The sequence below is a fragment of the Hemitrygon akajei genome, chromosome 10, assembly GCF_048418815.1.
Source record: "Hemitrygon akajei chromosome 10, sHemAka1.3, whole genome shotgun sequence".
In the NCBI taxonomy this organism is placed as follows: Eukaryota; Metazoa; Chordata; class Chondrichthyes; order Myliobatiformes; family Dasyatidae; genus Hemitrygon; species Hemitrygon akajei.
Window position 1 is genome coordinate 453,227 of NC_133133.1, and position 18,012 is coordinate 471,238.

General features: G+C 40.8%; 1 protein-coding gene across 1 annotated transcript in view; it reads right to left on the bottom strand.

Annotated features, from left to right (window-relative positions):
• The window catches only part of pabir2 (PABIR family member 2), a 148,848-nt gene that overhangs the window by 76,381 nt on the left and 54,455 nt on the right, over positions 1–18,012 (bottom strand). Inside the window, exons 2-3 of the mRNA XM_073057732.1 lie at positions 13,861–13,939; positions 12,846–12,902 (exon numbers count right to left, since the gene is read on the bottom strand). Coding sequence (XP_072913833.1) covers positions 12,846–12,902; positions 13,861–13,939 — 136 coding nt within the window. The remainder of the gene's footprint in view (positions 1–12,845; positions 12,903–13,860; positions 13,940–18,012) is intronic.

The following is an 18,012-nucleotide window of genomic DNA, read 5'->3' on the forward strand; positions in this document are numbered from 1 at the left end:
ATCCTTAATAAATTTTAGAAAATCATCATCCGATAATAAAGTCGAGTCAAAACGCCAGTGTTTATTCCTCTGAGGGAGACCAGGAAAATTTAAAGACAAAGTAATTGGGGCATGGTCAGAAATCAGTATACTCTGATAGTCACAAGAGTAGACAAATGGAATATGTTGATTATCGAGTAAAAAGTAGTCAATTCTAGTAAAGGTATGGTGAACATGTGAAAAAAAAGAATAGTCTCTCTCAGTAGGATGAAGGAAATGCCATATATCAGAGAAACCATAATTAGAGAGAAACGACTGAATAGCTAAGGCAGATTTAGTAGGTGGTCTAGTAACAGAGGACGATCGATCCATATTAGGATCTAACCAACAATTGAAATCACCACCCAGTATAAGAGAGTATGAGTTTAAGTCTGGTAATGAGGAGAAAAAACATTCAAAAAAAATTAACATCATCGAAATTGGGGGCATACAGGTTTGCTAGTACAACTTTAGTATTATATAGTTTACCAGAAACAATAATAAAACGGCCATTTGTATCAGATATCTTATTATGAAGTTCAAAAGGAAAATTTGAATTAATAAGGATGGAGACCCCCCTAGCTTTGGCGGCAAAGGATGAATGAAAATGCTGACCCGCCCACTTTGACAAAAGCCGGGAGTTATCAAAACAACGAATATGAGTTTCTTGAAGGAAAGCAATGTCAGCTTTGAGTTGTTTGATATGTGAGAAGACCTTCCTTCTTTTAACAGGGTGATTCAATCCCTTTACATTCCAGCTCACAAATTTAAGTGTATTAACCATTATCAATTGTTAGTGCGTAGAAGGCAGCAGGCATATAAAAAGTCAAGCAGTGCAATAACAGTCTGGGAGCAAAAATGTAAACATCGATTCGTAGAATCAAAACAGAAACATGCCCTGAGTAACAAAGGAAGGCAAAGGAAACAGTGAGTAGTGTTGGAACTGGAGAACCCATCCCATCCTCGCAACCCAAAACTAGACGGCTACCAAAAAAAGCAGCTAGCTCTACCAAAAAAATTAACCCAAGTATGACTTCCAGTTCTGTGTTGTTAACAACAGTTCCATATAAATACTCTAGCAAATGGTAGCTAGTTTATGCACTAGAAAACATAATTACAAACCCTAAAGAAAATCAAAAGAAAACCAAAACTAACCTACCCGCGAAAAATTATAAAAGATTAAAAGAAAAAAAAAGGGAGGGAGAAAAGGGGGAAATTGTAGATTCGAAGAGAGTACTTATCAACCATTTACAGAAAAAAAAGGGAGCAAAACTTAAACTATGAATCAACCAACAGGGAGGCCTTTAATAAAAACTCCAAACCTCCAAAACAAGTTAAAGTCGCTTGTAGATCTCTATAGATAAAGTTATACAAGAATAAAATGGATTACACACGTACAATCTAAACGTCCGCAGGGGAACATTAAACTCGGATTATCTATTTAGAAAAAACGCACCAAGTCCAGGGAGAGATAGTCTACAGCCCTTAGAATTTCAATAAATAATGTCTGAATTATTCAAGAAAAGTCTGAGTCTGGAAAAAATAGCTTTACTACGAGAAGTACTTATCCACCATTGAGACGGGCTGGCCGGAAGACTTCCAACAAATGCCTCAACATCCTTCACTGATTTAAACCACTTATATTCTCCAGTAGTAAGCGTAATTCGCAGGTCGGCAGGATTACGAAGGGAGGGTCTGAAACCACGATCAAAAAGCACTTTCATTACACCTTTAAACTCAGCACGCATCTTCAGAACCTGGGGGGCAAAGTCCTCCACAAAACGAATGACTGTATTTTGAAACGCAAAAGTACCTCTGCGGCGTGCCTCCATAATCAAACGGTTTTTCACCTGGTATTGATGAAAACACAAAATTACCGGCCGTGGGCGGGAACCCAGATTTGCACGGGGAATGTAGATCCTGTGTGTCCTTTCAAGCTCAGGTGGAGTCGGAAGAAATTCTTTCCCAAAAATCTCTCAGAGAAAATTGGAAAAAAATTCCACGGGAGAGCCCTGTTCGGTGGCCTCGAGCAAACCAAGAATTCATAGATTACAACGTCTGCTACGGTTTTCAAGATCCACCATTTTGGAAAATAGTTTACAGTTCTTTTCCTCTAGGCTGGAGCATAGAGTCTCGAGATGAAGAACACGGCGTTTTAAATCTTCAGAAGTTGAGTCGATGCGAGATAAATGTTCAGCATGTTCATCCACTCTAGCATTGATCCAATCCAATTTGGCATCCAGCTGGTTGAAATAAGTTCTAAATTCCTTTCAAATATTTTGTCGATGCTGTTCCAACGCAGCGAGAATGTCAACCGGCAAAGCCGTAGAAATTGCTTTTTTCCCGGTTTTAGCACTTTTGCTAGACATTATAAGATAGATGTGTTCGCAGGCAAGTAAAAGAAACCCAATAAAATACCTAACTAAGGTTTAAGAATGGAGACATGTAGTGCAAAGATAGGAAGAATGACGGAACAAAAGTTCGAAGCAGCTAAGCAGTCGCCATCTTCAGCCCTCTCAAATTGGAGTTTTTCGAGGATGTAACCAGGAAGTTAGACAAGGGAGATCCAGTGGATGTAGTGCACCTCGATTTTCAGAAGGCATTTGATAAGGTCCCACATAGGAGATTGGTGGGTAAAATCAGAGCTCATGGCATTGGGGGGAAGATATTGACATGGATAGAAAAATGGTTGGCAGATAGAAAGCAAAGGGTAGCGGTGAATGGGTGTTTCTCGGAATGGCAGGTGGTGACTAGTGGGGTGCCACAGGGACCACAGCTGTTTACGATTTACATCAATGATTTAGATGAAGGCATTGAGAATAACATCAGCAAGTTTGCTGATGATACTAAGTTGGGTGGCAGTGTGACATGTGATGAGGATATTAGGAGAATTCAGGGTGACTTGGATAGGCTGAGTGAGTGGGCAGATACTTGGCAGATGACGTTCAATGTGAATATGTGTGAGGTTATCCACTTTGGGAGTAAGAACAGGAAGGCAGATTATTATCTGAACGGTGTAGAGTTAGGTAAGGGAGAAATACAAAGAGATCTAGGAGTCCTTGTTCATCAGTCACTGAAGCTGAATGAGCAAGTGCAGCAGGCAGTGAAGAAGGCTAATGGAATGTTACAAAGGTAATTAAGTACAAGAGCAAGGAAATCATTTTACATTTGTACAGGGCCCTGGTGAGACCACACCTGGAGTACTGTGTACAGTTTTGGTCTCCAGGGTTAAGGAAGGACATCCTGGCTGTAGAGGAAGTGCAGCGTAGATTCACAAGGTTAATTCCTGGGATGTCCGGACTGTCTTACGCAGAGAGGTTAGAGAGACTGGGCTTGTACATGCTGGAATTAAGGAGATTGAGAGGGGATCTGATTGCAACATATAAGATTATTAAGGGATTGGACAAGATAGAGGCAGGAAATATGTTCCAGATGCTGGGAGAGTCCAGTACCAGAGGGCATGGTTTAAGAATACGGGGTAGGTCATTTAGGACAGAGTTAAGGAAAAACTTCTTCTCCCAGAGAGTTGTGGGAGTGTGGAATGCACTGCCTCAGAAGGCAGTGGAGGCCAATTCTCTGGATGCTATCAAGGAGGAGCTAGATAGGTATCTTATGGATAGGGGAATCAAGGGAACCGGGTATTGATAGTAGATTATCAGCCATGATCTCAGAATGGCGGTGCAGGCTTGAAGGGCCGAATGGTCTACTTCTGCGTCTATTGTCTATTGTCAAATTCTGCACTCTGGGTGTAACCACCTGCTCAAAAGTCCTATCTATCAAATGCTCTGCCTCCCGGATGATCCTTAGTTCATCCAGCTCCAACTCCAACTCCAAAATGCAGTTCTTTCATGAGCTGGAGTTGGCTGCATTTCCCACAGGTGTAGACATCAGGGAGACCATTAGGTTCCATGAAGTCCCACATCCTACAGGAGGAGCATTCCACTGCCACATCTGCCATCCTGCCTGCACTGTACAATGGGCAACCAAGTCAATCTTCTGACCTGTGTCTTTGGCCTCAACTGCTTCTCATTAAAGCCTCTTGAGTCAAAGCCTGACACTCCCACATTCAGTTTCTCCCTTTTCTCTTGGAATGTGTGCCTAAACCTCATCATACGCTCCGCTGAGCTGACTGTCATGCCAAAAATGTTTTTCTAACTCTTGCTTGCAGTCCACAGGCATGACCAACAGGATTTCTATCTTTAGAAAGTAAAGACGCTGCTGGGCTTTGTTTGCTATGGAGCTGGTGTTGAGGGACCAGGTGAGATTCTCCACCAGGTGAACCTCAAGAAATTTGGTGCTCTTAACAATCTCTACCGAGCAGCCGTCGATGTTCAGCGGAGAGTGGTCGCTCCGTGCCCTCCTGAAGTCAACAACCATCTCTTTTGTTTTGTTCACATTCAGAGACAGGCTGTTGGCTCTGCACCAGTCCATTAGCCACTGCACCTCCTCTCTGTATGCTGACTCGTTGTTCTTGCTGATGAGACCCACCACGGTCGTGTCACCAGCGAACTTGAGGATGTGGTTCAAGCTGTGTGTTGCAGCATAGTCGTGGGTCAGCAGAGTGAACAGCAGTGGACTGAGCACACAGCCCTGGGGGGCCACCGTGCTCAGTGTGATGGTATTGAAGATGCTGCTTCCGATCCAGACTGACTGAGGTCTCCCAGTCAGGAAGTCTAGTATCCAGCTGCAGAGGGAAGTGTTCAGGCCCAGTAGGCTCAGCTTTCCAATCAGTTTCTGAGGAATGATTGTGTTGAATGCTGAAATGAAGTCTATGAACAGCATTCGAACGTACGTGTCTTTTTTGTTCAGGTGGTTAGGACCAGGAGGGGGGCGATGGCAATAGTGTTGTCTGTTGAACAGTTGGGAGGGTATGCAAACTGCAGGGGGTCCAGTGAGGGGGGGGGGGGGGCAGCAGGATCTTGATGTACCTCATGACGAGCCTCTCGAAACACTTCAGGATGATGGATGTGAGTGCAACGGGATGGTAGTCATTGAGGCAGGATCCTGACGACTTCATCGGCACAAGGGTGGCGGCCTTGAAGCACGTTGGAACTCCACTGTAGTACTCATACATCTGACTTGACCTTCTCTCTCTTAAATTGCAGGGTGAATTCGATTATATTATGATCACCACCGCCTCATGGTCCATTTTTACCTTAAGCTCACTAATCAAAGCAGGTTCATTACACAACTGCCAATTCAGAATAGCCTTTCCCCCAGTGGGCTCAATCACAAGCTACTCTAAAAACCCATCTTGTAGGCATTCTACAAATTCTCTCTCGGGATCCAGCGCCAACCTGATTTTCCTAATCTACCTGCATATCAAAATCCCCCATTACTATTGTAACATTGCCCTTTTGACATGCTTTTTCTATCTCCCATTGTAATTTGTAGCCCACATCCTGGCTACTGTTGAGGCCTGTATATAACTCCCATCAGACTTTTTACCCTTGCAGTTTCTAACTCTACCCACAAGGATTCTACATCTTCCAATCTTGTCATCTCTTTCTAAGGATTTGATTTCATTTTTTTTTATATACCAAAACAGCCATGCCAACTGTCCTTTCAATACAATGTGCGTCCCTGGATATTAAGCTCCAAAATATGATTCTGTTCAGCAACACCTCATTAATGCCCACAACATCATACCTACCAATCTCTAACTGTGGTACAGGATCATCTACCTTGTTTGGTATACTGGAGCATTCAAATATAACACATTCAGTGCTGTATTTGTCAGCCTTTTCAATTTTGTCCCCATGTTATTTTGCAACTTATCCCACTGACTACAAATTTGCCCTATCATCTGACTGTCCTTCCTCACAGTCTCACTTCACACTGCATCTCGTTGTATACCAACTACTCCATCCTCAGCCATATCATTCTGGTTCTCACCAGACACCCCCCCCCCCCCCACCCCGCCAACTTATTTTAAACCCTCCCCAACAGCTCTAGCAAACATGCATGCAAGCATACCAGTGCCTGTCAAATTCAGGTGTAACCCATCCCTTTAAAACAGCAAGGAGCACTTTCCTCTTTAAGTAAGACAATTCAGTTCATTCCAAACAGTTTTACTATTTAAAATGAAGGCTGCAGTCATGCAGCAGAAACAGACCATCCATACAGACCAAAAAGACCCAATTTATACTAAGCCCATTTACCAGTGCTTGATCTGAAGTCTCCTCTACCTTGGCGATTCAACTGCTCATCTAAATACTTCTGAAATACAGGTAGCATGTGTCAAGTTCCAACCCCCATCTTGGTGGAAAAAGAATTCTTCTTTAGGTCTCTTACCTTTCATCCTAAATCTACACCCTCTAATTTTACACATCTCTGCAGTGGGGAGTGGCTTCCTATCACCTACTCAATCAATACCTGGCAATCTTATAGACGTATCAGATTCTGCCTGCTCTGCTTCAAGGAAAAGAAATCCACATTGTTCAGCCCCTCCTCAAAAGGAATGCATTCTGCACCCACTCCAGTGCAAACATGCCCTCCCTACAGTGTGGTGACCAGAACTACTAAGTTGCTGAATAGTCTGCTACAGCAATTCAAATTTTCAGGAATGTAAGAAGCTGCAGAGCCATGCACTCACAGACACATCTCTCCCCATCGGTAATCACCACCATCCAAGCCAAGCATCTTCTTGGGCCAGAGGTAGAGAAGCCTCAAGTCCCAACACTACCAGGTTCAATGTCAGCTACTTCCCTTCAAACATAAGCATTTAAGTCCGCTGTAAGTCATCCCCACAATTGCCGAGGTCCTTTTGTATGGCGAATACTGAAACAAAGTATTTATTAAGTACCTCCACTACCTCTTCCAGCTCCATGCACACGTTTCCACTATTGTACCTGGTTGGTCTTATTCTCACACACCTCATCCTCTTGCTCTTCACATACTTGTAGAATGCCTTAGGGTTTTCATTAATCCTGCTTGCTAAGGCTTTCTCATGGCTCCTTCTAGCTATCCTAATTTCATTCTTGAATGCCTTCGTGGCACCCTTGTAATTTACTAGAGCTCTAACAGGACCTAGCTTCTTCAACCTTTCGTAAGCTTTTAAAACTGTAAGATATAGGAGCAGAATTAGGGCATCTGGCCCACCAAGCCTGCTCCGCCATTCAATCATGGACAATTCTTTTTTTCTAACTCCTCCTCAACCCCAGTTCCTGGCCTTCTCCCCGTAACCTTTGATACCATGTCCAATCAAGAACCTATCAATCGCTGCCTTAAATACACCCAACAAGCTGGCCTCCACAGCTGTATGTGGCAAGAAAATCCACAAATTCACCACCTGCTGGCTAAAGAAATTTCAACACATCCTTGTTTTGAAAGAGCGCCCCTTTATCTTGAGGCTGTACCCTCTTGTCCTAGATTCTCCTACCATGGGAAACATCCTTTCCACATCTACTCTGTCTAGGCCCTTCAACATTCAAAAGGTTTCAATGAGATTCCCCCCCCCCCCCCCCCCATCCTTCTGAATTCCAGTGAGTACAGATGCAGAGTCATCAAACGTTCCTCGTATGATAACCTTTCATTCCTGGAACCATCCTGTGAACCTCCTCTGGTCCATCTCCAATGCCAGCACATCTTTTCTAAGATGACGGGCCCAAAACAGTTCACAATACTCAATCTGAGGCCTCTGCCTTATAAAGTCTCAGCATCACATACTTGCTCTTGTATTCTAGACCTCTTGAAATCTTTGAGCCCCTTTTCATCATTGTTGTTGACCTTCTACAAGGCCAGCATCAGGAATATGCTAACAAAATACAGGTAGCTTGACTCCTGTGCATCAGGGGCCCAAACACCCTCAACCATTGCAGTACAACCAAAGATGCCTACCATCCACACTTTGGTAAATCAGACACCAGGTTGTGCTGCTTCTTCCTAAACAGAAGCTGAAGCAGGAGGATCCAATACAGAAAATTGTTAAGTGGAAATAGATAAACTGCTATGTTACTGCTTTGTCACATGGTGTGAGCAGAATCATCTGCAGCTTAATGTGAAAAAGACTGAGGAGCTGGTGGTGGACCTGAGGAGGGCTAAGGCACCGGTGACCCCTGTTTCCATCCAAGGGGTCACTGTGGACATGGTGGAGGATTACAAATACCTGGGGATACGAATTGACAATAAACTGGACTGGTCAAAGAACACTGAGGCTGTCTACAAGAAGGGTCAGAGCCATTCCTGAGGAGACTGAGGTCCTTTAAAATCTGCCGGCTGATGCTGAGGATGTTCTATGAGTCTGTGGTGGCCAGTGCTATCATGTTTGCTGTTGTGTGCTGGGGCAGCAGATACCAACAGAATCAACAAACTCATTCGTAAGGTCAGTGATATTGTGGGGGTGGAACTGGACTCTCTGACGGTGCTGTCAGAAAAGAGGATGCTGTCCAAGTTGCATGCCATCTTGGACAATATCTCCCATCCACTTCATAATGTACTGGTTAGGCACAGGAGTACATTCAGCCAGAGGCTCATTTCACCGAGATGCAACACTGAGCGCCATAGGGAGTCATTCCTGCCTGTGGCCATCAAACTTTACAACTCCTACCTCGGAGGGTCAGACACCCTGAGCCAATAGGCTGGTCCTGGACTTATTTCCACTTGTCATAATTTATTTATTATTATCATTGTTATTATTTAATTATTTATGGTTTTATATTGTTATATCTCTACACTATTCTTGGTTGGTGTGACTGTAACGAAACCCAATTTCCCTCGGGATCAATAAAGTATGTTTGTCTGACTGTCTTTGAGACAGTGGACTGGTCCATATTCGAAGTCTCAGCTGTCAGCCTAGAAGAGTATGTCACTACCATGATTTACTTTATCCGCAAGTCTGTTGAGGACTGTGCACCGAGGACAATCCAGATGTTTTCAAAGCAGAAACTATGGTTGAACTGGGAGATCCACTCTCTTCTGACATCTACATCTGCAGCATTTAGACCTTTACAAGAAATCGAGATATAACCTCCAAAAAGCTAAGAGACAGTACCAGTCCAAAAATTAAGTTCCAGTCCAGCCATGAGTTGTGGCAGAGCTTACAAGATACATATAACCATATAACAATTACAGCACAGAAACAGGCCATCTTGGCCCTTCTAGTCCGTTCCAAACGCTTACTCTCACATAGTTCCACTGACCTGCACTCCGCCCATAACCCTCCATTCCTTTCCTGTCCATATACTTATCCAATTTTACTTTAAATGACAATACCAAACCTGCCTCTACCTCTTCTACTGGAAGCTCGTTCCGCACAGCTACCACTCTTTGAGTAAAGAAATTTCCCCTCGTGTTAACCCTAACCCTTAAACTTTTGCAACCTAACTCATGTCCTCTTGTTTGAATCTCCCCTACTCTCAATGGAAAAAGCATATCCATGTCCCCCTCATAATTTTAAATACCTCTATCAAGGCCCCCCCTCAACCTTCTACGCTCCAAAGAATAATGATCTAACTTGTTCAGCCTTTCCCTGTAACTTAGGTGCTGAAACCCAGGTAACATTCTAGTAAATCTTCTCTGTACTCTCTCTATTTTGTTGACATCTTTCCTATAATTTGGTGACCAGAACTGTACACAATACTCCAAATTCGGCCTTACCAATGCCTTGTACAAATTTAACATTACATCCCAACTCCTATACTCAATGCTCTGATTTATAAAGGCCAGCATACCAAAAGCTTTCTTCACCACCCTATCCACATGAGATTCCACCTTCAGAGAACTATACACCATTATTCCTAGATCACTCTGTTCCACTGCATTCCTCAATGCCCTACCATTTACCATGTATGTCCTATTTTGATTAGTCCTACCAAAATGTAGCACCTCACACTTATCAGCATTAAACTCCATCTGCCATCTTTCAGCCCACTCTTCTAACTGGCCTAAATCTGCAAGCTTTGAAAACCTACTTCATTATCCACAACACCACCTATCTTAGTATCAACTGCATACTTACTAATCCAATTTACCATCCCATCATCCAGATCATTAATGTATATGACAAACAACATTGGACCCAGTACAGATCCCTGTGGCACACCACTAGTCACAGGCCTCCAACCTGACAAACAGTTATCCACCAGTACTCTCTGGCATCTCCCATCCAGCCACTGTTGAATCCATTTTACTACTTCAATAGTAATACCTAACGATTGAACCTTCCTAACTAACCTTCCGTGCGGAACCTTGTCAAAGGCCTTACTGAAGTCCATATAGACAACATCCACTGCTTTACCCTCGTCAACTTTCCTCATAACCTCTTCAAAAAATTCAATGATTTGTCAAACATGACCTTCCACGCATAAATCCATGTTGACTGTTCCTAATCAGACCCTGTCTATCCAGATAATTATATCTACCATTTCTAAGAATACTTTCCATTAATTTACCCACTACTGATGTCAAACTGATAGGCCTATAATTGCTAGGTTTACTCTTAGAACCCTTTTTAAACAATGGAACCATATCAGCAATATGCCAATCCTCCGGCAACATCCCTGTTTCTAATGACATTTGAAATATTTCTGTCAGAGCCCCTGCTATTTCTACTTCAACTTCTATTTCAACTTCCCTCAAGGTCCTAGGGAATATCCTGTCAGGACCCAGAGATTTATCCACTTTTATATTCCTTAAAAGCGCCAGTACTTCCTCCTCTTTAATCGTCATAGTTTCCATAACTTCCCTACTTATTTCCCTTACACACAATTCAATATCCTTCTCCTTATTGAATACCGAAGAAAATAAATTGTTCAAAATCTCCCCCATCTCTTTCGGCTCCACACATAGCTGTCCACTCTGATTCTTTAAGGGATCAATTATATCCCTTTAAGGGATCAATTTGCTATCCTTTTGCTATTAATATAACTGTAGAAACCCTTTAGATTTATTTTCACCTTACTTGCCAAAGCAACCTCGTATCTTTTTACAAAACACAAAATGCTGGCAGAACTTAGCAGGCCAGACAGCATCTATGGGAGGAGGTAGTGTCGACGTTTCGGGTCGAAACCCTTCATCAGTATCTTCTTTTAGCTTTTCTAATTTCTTTCTTAAGATTCTTCTTACATTCTTTATATTCCTCGAGCACCTCATTTACTCCATGCTGCCTATATTTATTGTAGATATCTCTCTTTTTCCTAACCAAGTTTCCAATATCCCTTGAAAACCATGGCTCTCTCAAACTTTTAACCTTTCCTTTCAACCTAACAGGAACATAAAGATTCTGTACCCTCAAAATGTCACCTTTAAATGTCCTCCATTTCTCGATTACATCCTTCCCATAAAACAAATTGTCCCAATCCACTCCTTCTAAATCCTTTCGCATCTCCTCAAAGTTAGCTTTTCTCCAATCAAAAATCTCAACCCTGGGTCCAGTCCTATCCTTCTCCATAATTATATTGAAACTAATGGCATTGTGATCACTGGACCCGAAGTGCTCCCCAACACGTACCTCTGTCACCTGACCTATTTCATTCCCTAACAGAAGATCCAACACTGCTCCTTCTCTACTTGGTACCTCTATGCATTGCTGCAAAAAACTATCCTGCACACATTTTACAAACTTCAAACCATCCATCCCTTTTACAGTATGGGCTTCCCAGTCTATGTGTGGAAAATTAAAATCTCTCACAATCACAACCCTGTGCTTACTACAAATATCTGCTATCTCTTTACAAATTTGCTCCTCCAATTCTCGCTCCCCGTTATGTGGTCTATAATACACCCCTATAAGTGTTACTACACCCTTCCCATTCCTCAATTCCATCCAAATAGTCTCCCTAGATGAGCCCTCTAATCTATCCTGCCAGAGCATCACTGTAATATTTTCTCTGACAAGCAACGCAACACCTTTCCCTCTTGTCCCTCCAATCCGATCACACCTGAAGCAACAAAATCCAGGAATATTTAGTCGCCAATCACACCCCTCCTGCAACCATGTTTCACTAATAGCTACAACATCATGTTTCCAGGTATCAATCCATGCTCTAAGTTCATCCACCTTTCTTACAATGCTCCTAGCATTAAAATAAATGCATTTAAGAAATTCTCTACCTCTTCCTCTCTGCTCATCTCTAACAGTACAAACAACTTAACTGTCTTCTTTTTCTTCCTTCTCCCATACATCTGTTCTTACACTCTGGTTCCCCTCCCCCTCCTATTTCGTTTAAATCCACTGGAGTGTCTCTAGCAAACCTACCTGCAAGAATACTTGTCCCCCTCAAGTTCAGATGTAAACCATCCCGCCAGAACAGGTCCGACCTTCCCTGGAAAACTGCCCAATTATCTATAAATCTGAAGCCCTCCCTCCTGCACCATGTCTTCAGCCACGTGTTGATCTGCACTATCTTACTATTTCTAAACCCACCTACAATGGCATTGGAGGCAATCCTGAGACTGATATCCTGGAGGTCCTGTCCTTTAACTTGGCACCTAGCTCCCTAAACTCACCTTTCAGGACCTCCTTACTCTTCCTACCCACGTCATTGGTCCCTACATGGACCACGACATCTGGCTGCTCACCCTCCCACTTGAGAATACTGAACTCGATCCGAGATATCACGGACCCTGGCACCAGGGAGGCAACAGTCCAGCCGGGATTCTCGATCTCTTCCACAGAACCACCTATCTGTCCCCTAACTATCGAATCCCCTATCACTACTGCTCTCCTCTTTTCCCTCCTTCCCTTCTGAGCTGAGGGTCCAGTCTCGGTGCCAGAGACGCAACCACTGCAACTTGTCCCTGGTAGGTCGTCAAAATAACTTCCTGCCAGGTTTGAACATTTCTGGGTTCTAACTGGCTTTGAACCGTGGTAGAAACGTTCACTTTACCTGTTTGATCTGATGCAGCCGGCTGCTTGGGATACGAACTGGTGATGAAGGGACAATCTAGAAAACAAAGCAATGAAATAAACACCCAAAATCTTCATTACAAAACTTATGGAACTTGAACAGTTGTTAATATCCTATGATGAACACATGCTCATGAAACATGAAAGTTCAGGAAGACACAGAGGTTGCTGGAACATGGAGAAACACACAATCTGTTGGAAGGATTCAGCATGTCGAGCACCATCTGTGGGAGGAAAAGAATAGCTGATACTTCAGTTGAAACCCTGCATTAGGACTGAGTTTTGACCTAAAATGGTGACAATTCCTTTTCTGAAGTGCATCCAGAAGGGCTTTTTGAGCTAGTACATATAATCCCACTAAAGCTGAGGCAGTACTAGACCCAGTCTCTGGCAGCATCACCATTGCACCAGGGAAAGCATGCATCAGGGACAGCATTTTCAAGATGGTATCCACAACTCCCCAAATGTCAAGTTAGTCACAGAAAAGAGCAAGGATACTGTCAAACTATTTGAAACTTGCAGCTGTGTTTCCCCATATAAACTGAGAATATTCCATATTTCTAACTTGTGACAGGTAGTTGGTGAGGGTGTCAAAAGCAGTGAAAACAGGAACAACACAATACAGAGAGTAGTATAAAATCTGTGGCTCTCTCCTGCAAAATGAAATTGTCATTGGGCCAAGTTTAAATCTGATGCATAAGGATTTGATGATCAAATATATTTGAGAAGGAGCTAAGACTTGTATGCAAGTCACTGATGAGCCAACAGTATGAACCATGATCGCACCGAATGTTAAGCCAGGCATAAGGACTGAAGGGTCTTTTCAGGTTCCTATATCAATTAAATCAAGCAAGTCTTTTACAATACTGATTGGAATCACTTGGGAGCATGTTTTTTTTTAAAACAGCAGTTAAATTTCAAACTTTGTGAATTAACACACATGAAGTAAAAGTATGTATCAGGCAGAGAACAAAGTGCCTTCTTGATGCATTTACCTGACTATGTCTGTTCATCACTGTGGTGCTGTTCCTCCGGTTACGCACAACATCTGGCTGAAAAACCTGACAGTTGTCACTAAAGAAAGAAAACAACCAAACATCAGATTCCTGTGCCACCAAACCTATGAAAAGCTCAAATTTAGGTACTGGTTGACCAAACCTCACAAAGAAGGCATTGTGAGTGTCAGGGAGCAGGAGTGAATGTCACAAAGGAAAAAGTGCGAGACAAACTGAAAGGTCTTAAGGTGGATAAGTCATCTGGACCAGACAGACTACATTCCAGAGTCCTGAAAGAGGCTGTTGAAGAGATAACGGATGCATTGGTCACGATCTTTCAAGAATCACTTGATTCTGGCATGGTCCCAGAAGACTGGAAAATTGCAAATGTCACTCCACTCTTGATGAAGGGAGGAAGGCAAAAGAAAGGAAATTATAAGCCAGTTAGCCTAACCTCAATGGTTGGGAAAGTGTTTGAGTCTACTGTTAAGGATGAGATTTCGGGGGGGGGGGGGGGGGGACGTCACATGATGACGTAGGATCGAGACGTGGAAATCCAGCTCTCCCGTAAAAAACCAGTAAAATAATGTTTGTGAAGAAAAATTATTAAATACTTTTAAAAAATTACTTATAAACTACTCAGGATTGTCTTAAGATATGTCTCCTAAACAGAAGCAGAAGAAAACTACTACCTTGAAGACAACACAAGTTGGAAAAGAATCAAGGCCGGTCGCCATGAAAGAGCCTCGGGCTCAAGTGCATTTTACCTCCGGCGATACAGAACAGGAAACTGTGGCAACATCAACCATTTCCAAAAAAAAAGAGCAACAGAAATTGCGCATGCATGAAGGAAGTGGCATGCGCAAACACGAGCAACCCAAACTACAAATCCCAGCTATGATCGGAACTGAAAGTGAAAGTGAATATGAGGTGGAATCAGATTCTCTGGATAAATCAGACGAAGTTGAAGAGACAAACAAAGAAGAGCAACAGGAAGAGGTTGGAGGTGATATTGGAGACATAAACAAAATCTTTGGTGCAAATAATGCATGAATTAAAAGCATTAAAAGTAATAAAAAAGGTATCAGAAATATGAAGATTATGTTTGATAAAATGATGAAAAGACAGGGCAAAATGGACAAGAAAATTAAAAACTTGGAAGAAACAACGGGAGACACCATTGATAGAGTGAATAGAATGTAAGATAATATTTCTGCCTGGACATCAGAAAGAAAACGGTTGTTGGAAAAAGTGGATGTACTTGAAAATTTTAGCAGACAAAATAATATTAAGATTGTTGGACTTAAAGAAGGTATAGAGGGAGAGGATCCAATAAATTTTTTTCAAAAATGGATTCCGGAAATTTTGGAAATGGAAGGAACCCAGTTAATTGAAATTGAAAGGGCTCACAGAGCCTTAAGATCAACACCTCAAGTTGATCAAAACACACGATCAATCTTGATAAAATGCTTAAGATATCAAGATAAAGATCCTGAAGGCGGCAGCCCAACGTGCCAGAAAGAGAAACGGGCCATTGATGATAGAAGGGAAAACAGTTCTTTTCTATCCTGATATAAGTTATGACCTTTTGAAGAGAAAGAAGGAATTTATCCCTGCGAAAAAAGTTTTATGGGAAGAGGGTTATAAATTTATATTGCGCCACCCGGCAAGCCTGATAATTTTTTTGGATGATGGAAAAAGATGATTTTTTACTGATTATCGGGATGTGGAAGAATTTGCACAAGAACTCCCAAATATTTGCTAACCACAGCCAAAGATTTAAAAGTGAAACGGATTAAAGATGAAGACAGGGACAGTAAATGGAGTTGATGGATGTTTAAGGACAGAAGAATATTTAGATATATTCTTAATTATATGATACAGGGGGAGAAAGGTAAAAATTTGAGAAATATTAATCGAGAGTAGTGATATTATTTTTTCTTCTCTTATATATACTTTTTTTTATGTTACGGGGGAGCTTCGGATCAATTGCTACGAGATTCACATATGTAATCATGGCGATTGCCATGACCCGTACAACGGAGGGGGGTAATGTGTTTTTTTTATTCACAACATTAGTAGGGGGGTATTTTGTTATTTTTTTCTTTATAATCTATTTTTCTTTAATCTTTTTTTCTTTGCCTGGACAATCCGGGGGGGGGGGGGGAAGAGAGACACATAGCAACACAGAGAATTTTAAAAAGATTCCCCAAAGTACTACGAAAGTTGAAAAGTTAAGTATTACTATAGACTGGAGTAACCCTGTTAAAAATAATGACTAATTTACTGAATTTTTAAAGTTTTAATGTTAATGGGCTTAATGGACCGGTGAAAAGAAAAAGAATTTTAACATACATTAAGAAAATGAAAATAGATATAGCTTTTTTACAAGAAACACACTTAACAGAGATAGGACATCAGAAATTAAAGAGAGATTGGGTCGGAAATGTTATTGCAGCTTCATTTAATTCAAAGGTGAGGGGAGTTGCAATTTTGGTTAATAAAACTTTACCAATTAAAATACAAAATGTATTAATTGATTCTGCGGGGAGATATGTAATTATACATTGTCAAATTTTTTCAGAACTATGGACTCTTATGAATATTTATGCACCAAATGAAAATTATGTAAAATTTATACAAGAGGCCTTTTTGAATTTGGCTGACGCACATGACAAAATATTAATAGGTGGAGATTTTAATTTTTGTCTAGACCCAGTTTTAGATAGATCAACAAAGGTTGTTACAAAATCAAAAGTAGCAAAATTAACTTTATCATTGATGAAAGATTTAAATTTGATTGATATATGGGGAAGAATTAATCCAAAAGAAAGAGATTACTCATTTTATTCAAATAGACGTAAAACTTATTCAAGGATAGATTTTTTCTTATTATCAACAAATATTCAAGACAGAGTGAAAAATATGGAATATAAAGCAAGAATATTGTCAGATCATTCCCCCTTGACAATGACAATGATAATGATGGATAAAGAGGAATCGATTTACAGATGGAGATTTAATTCAATGTTATTAAAACATCAAGATTTCTGTGATTTCATGAAAAAGCAGATTTTTTTTAGATACAAATTTACATTCAGTTGATGATAAATTTATAGTGTGGGAAGCAATGAAGGCATATTTGAGAGGCCAGATAAGTTATACTTCTAAAATTAAGAAGGAATATATGGTAGAAATAGATCAATTGGAAAAAGAGATTACAAAATTAGAAAAAGAATCTCAAAGATATATGACAGAAGAAAAACAAAGACAACTTGTTAACAAGAAGTTACAATATAATACACTTCAGACATACCGAACAGAAAAAGCAATTATGAGAACTAAACAGAGATATTACGAACTAAGTGAAAGATCACACAAGATTCTTGCTTGGCAGTTAAAAACAGACCAGATTTCCAAAACGATAAATGCAATTAGAACAAGTGTAAATAAAATTACTTATAAACCTTTAGAAATTAATGAAACTTTTAAGAATTTTTATTCTGAACTGTATCAATCAGAATCACAAAATGATAATGTTGAGATAGAAAGGTTTTTAATCACAAATAACTCTTCCAAAATTGAATGCAGAAGAACAGAAGGGATTAGATATGCCTTTTACATTAAAAGAGGTCGAAGAAGCTCTAGGATCACTTCAGAGTAATAAATCCCCAGGAGAAGATGGTTTTCCACCCTAATTTTATAAAAAGTTTAAAGATTCACTAATTCCTCCTTTTATGGAGTTAATATACCAAGCGGAAAGAACGCATAAACTTCCAGAATCTTTTTCGACAGCTATTTTAATAGTATTGCCAAAAAAAGATAGAGATCTTTTAAAGCCAACATCATATAGACCTAAAATGCTGGTGGAACACACCAGGCCAGGCAGCATCAATAGGGAGAAACGTGTGTGTGTTGTTTGAATTTCCAGCATTTGCAGATTTCCTCATGTTTGCTCATCATATAGACCTATTTCTTTGTTGAATACCAACTATAAAATAATAGCAAAAATTTTATCTAATAGATTATCTAAATACTTACCAAAATTAATACATATGGATCAAACAGGATTTATCAAAAATAGACAATCGGCAGATAATGTAACTCGGTTACTTAGCATAATTCATTTGGCACAAAAGAGGGAGGAAATGA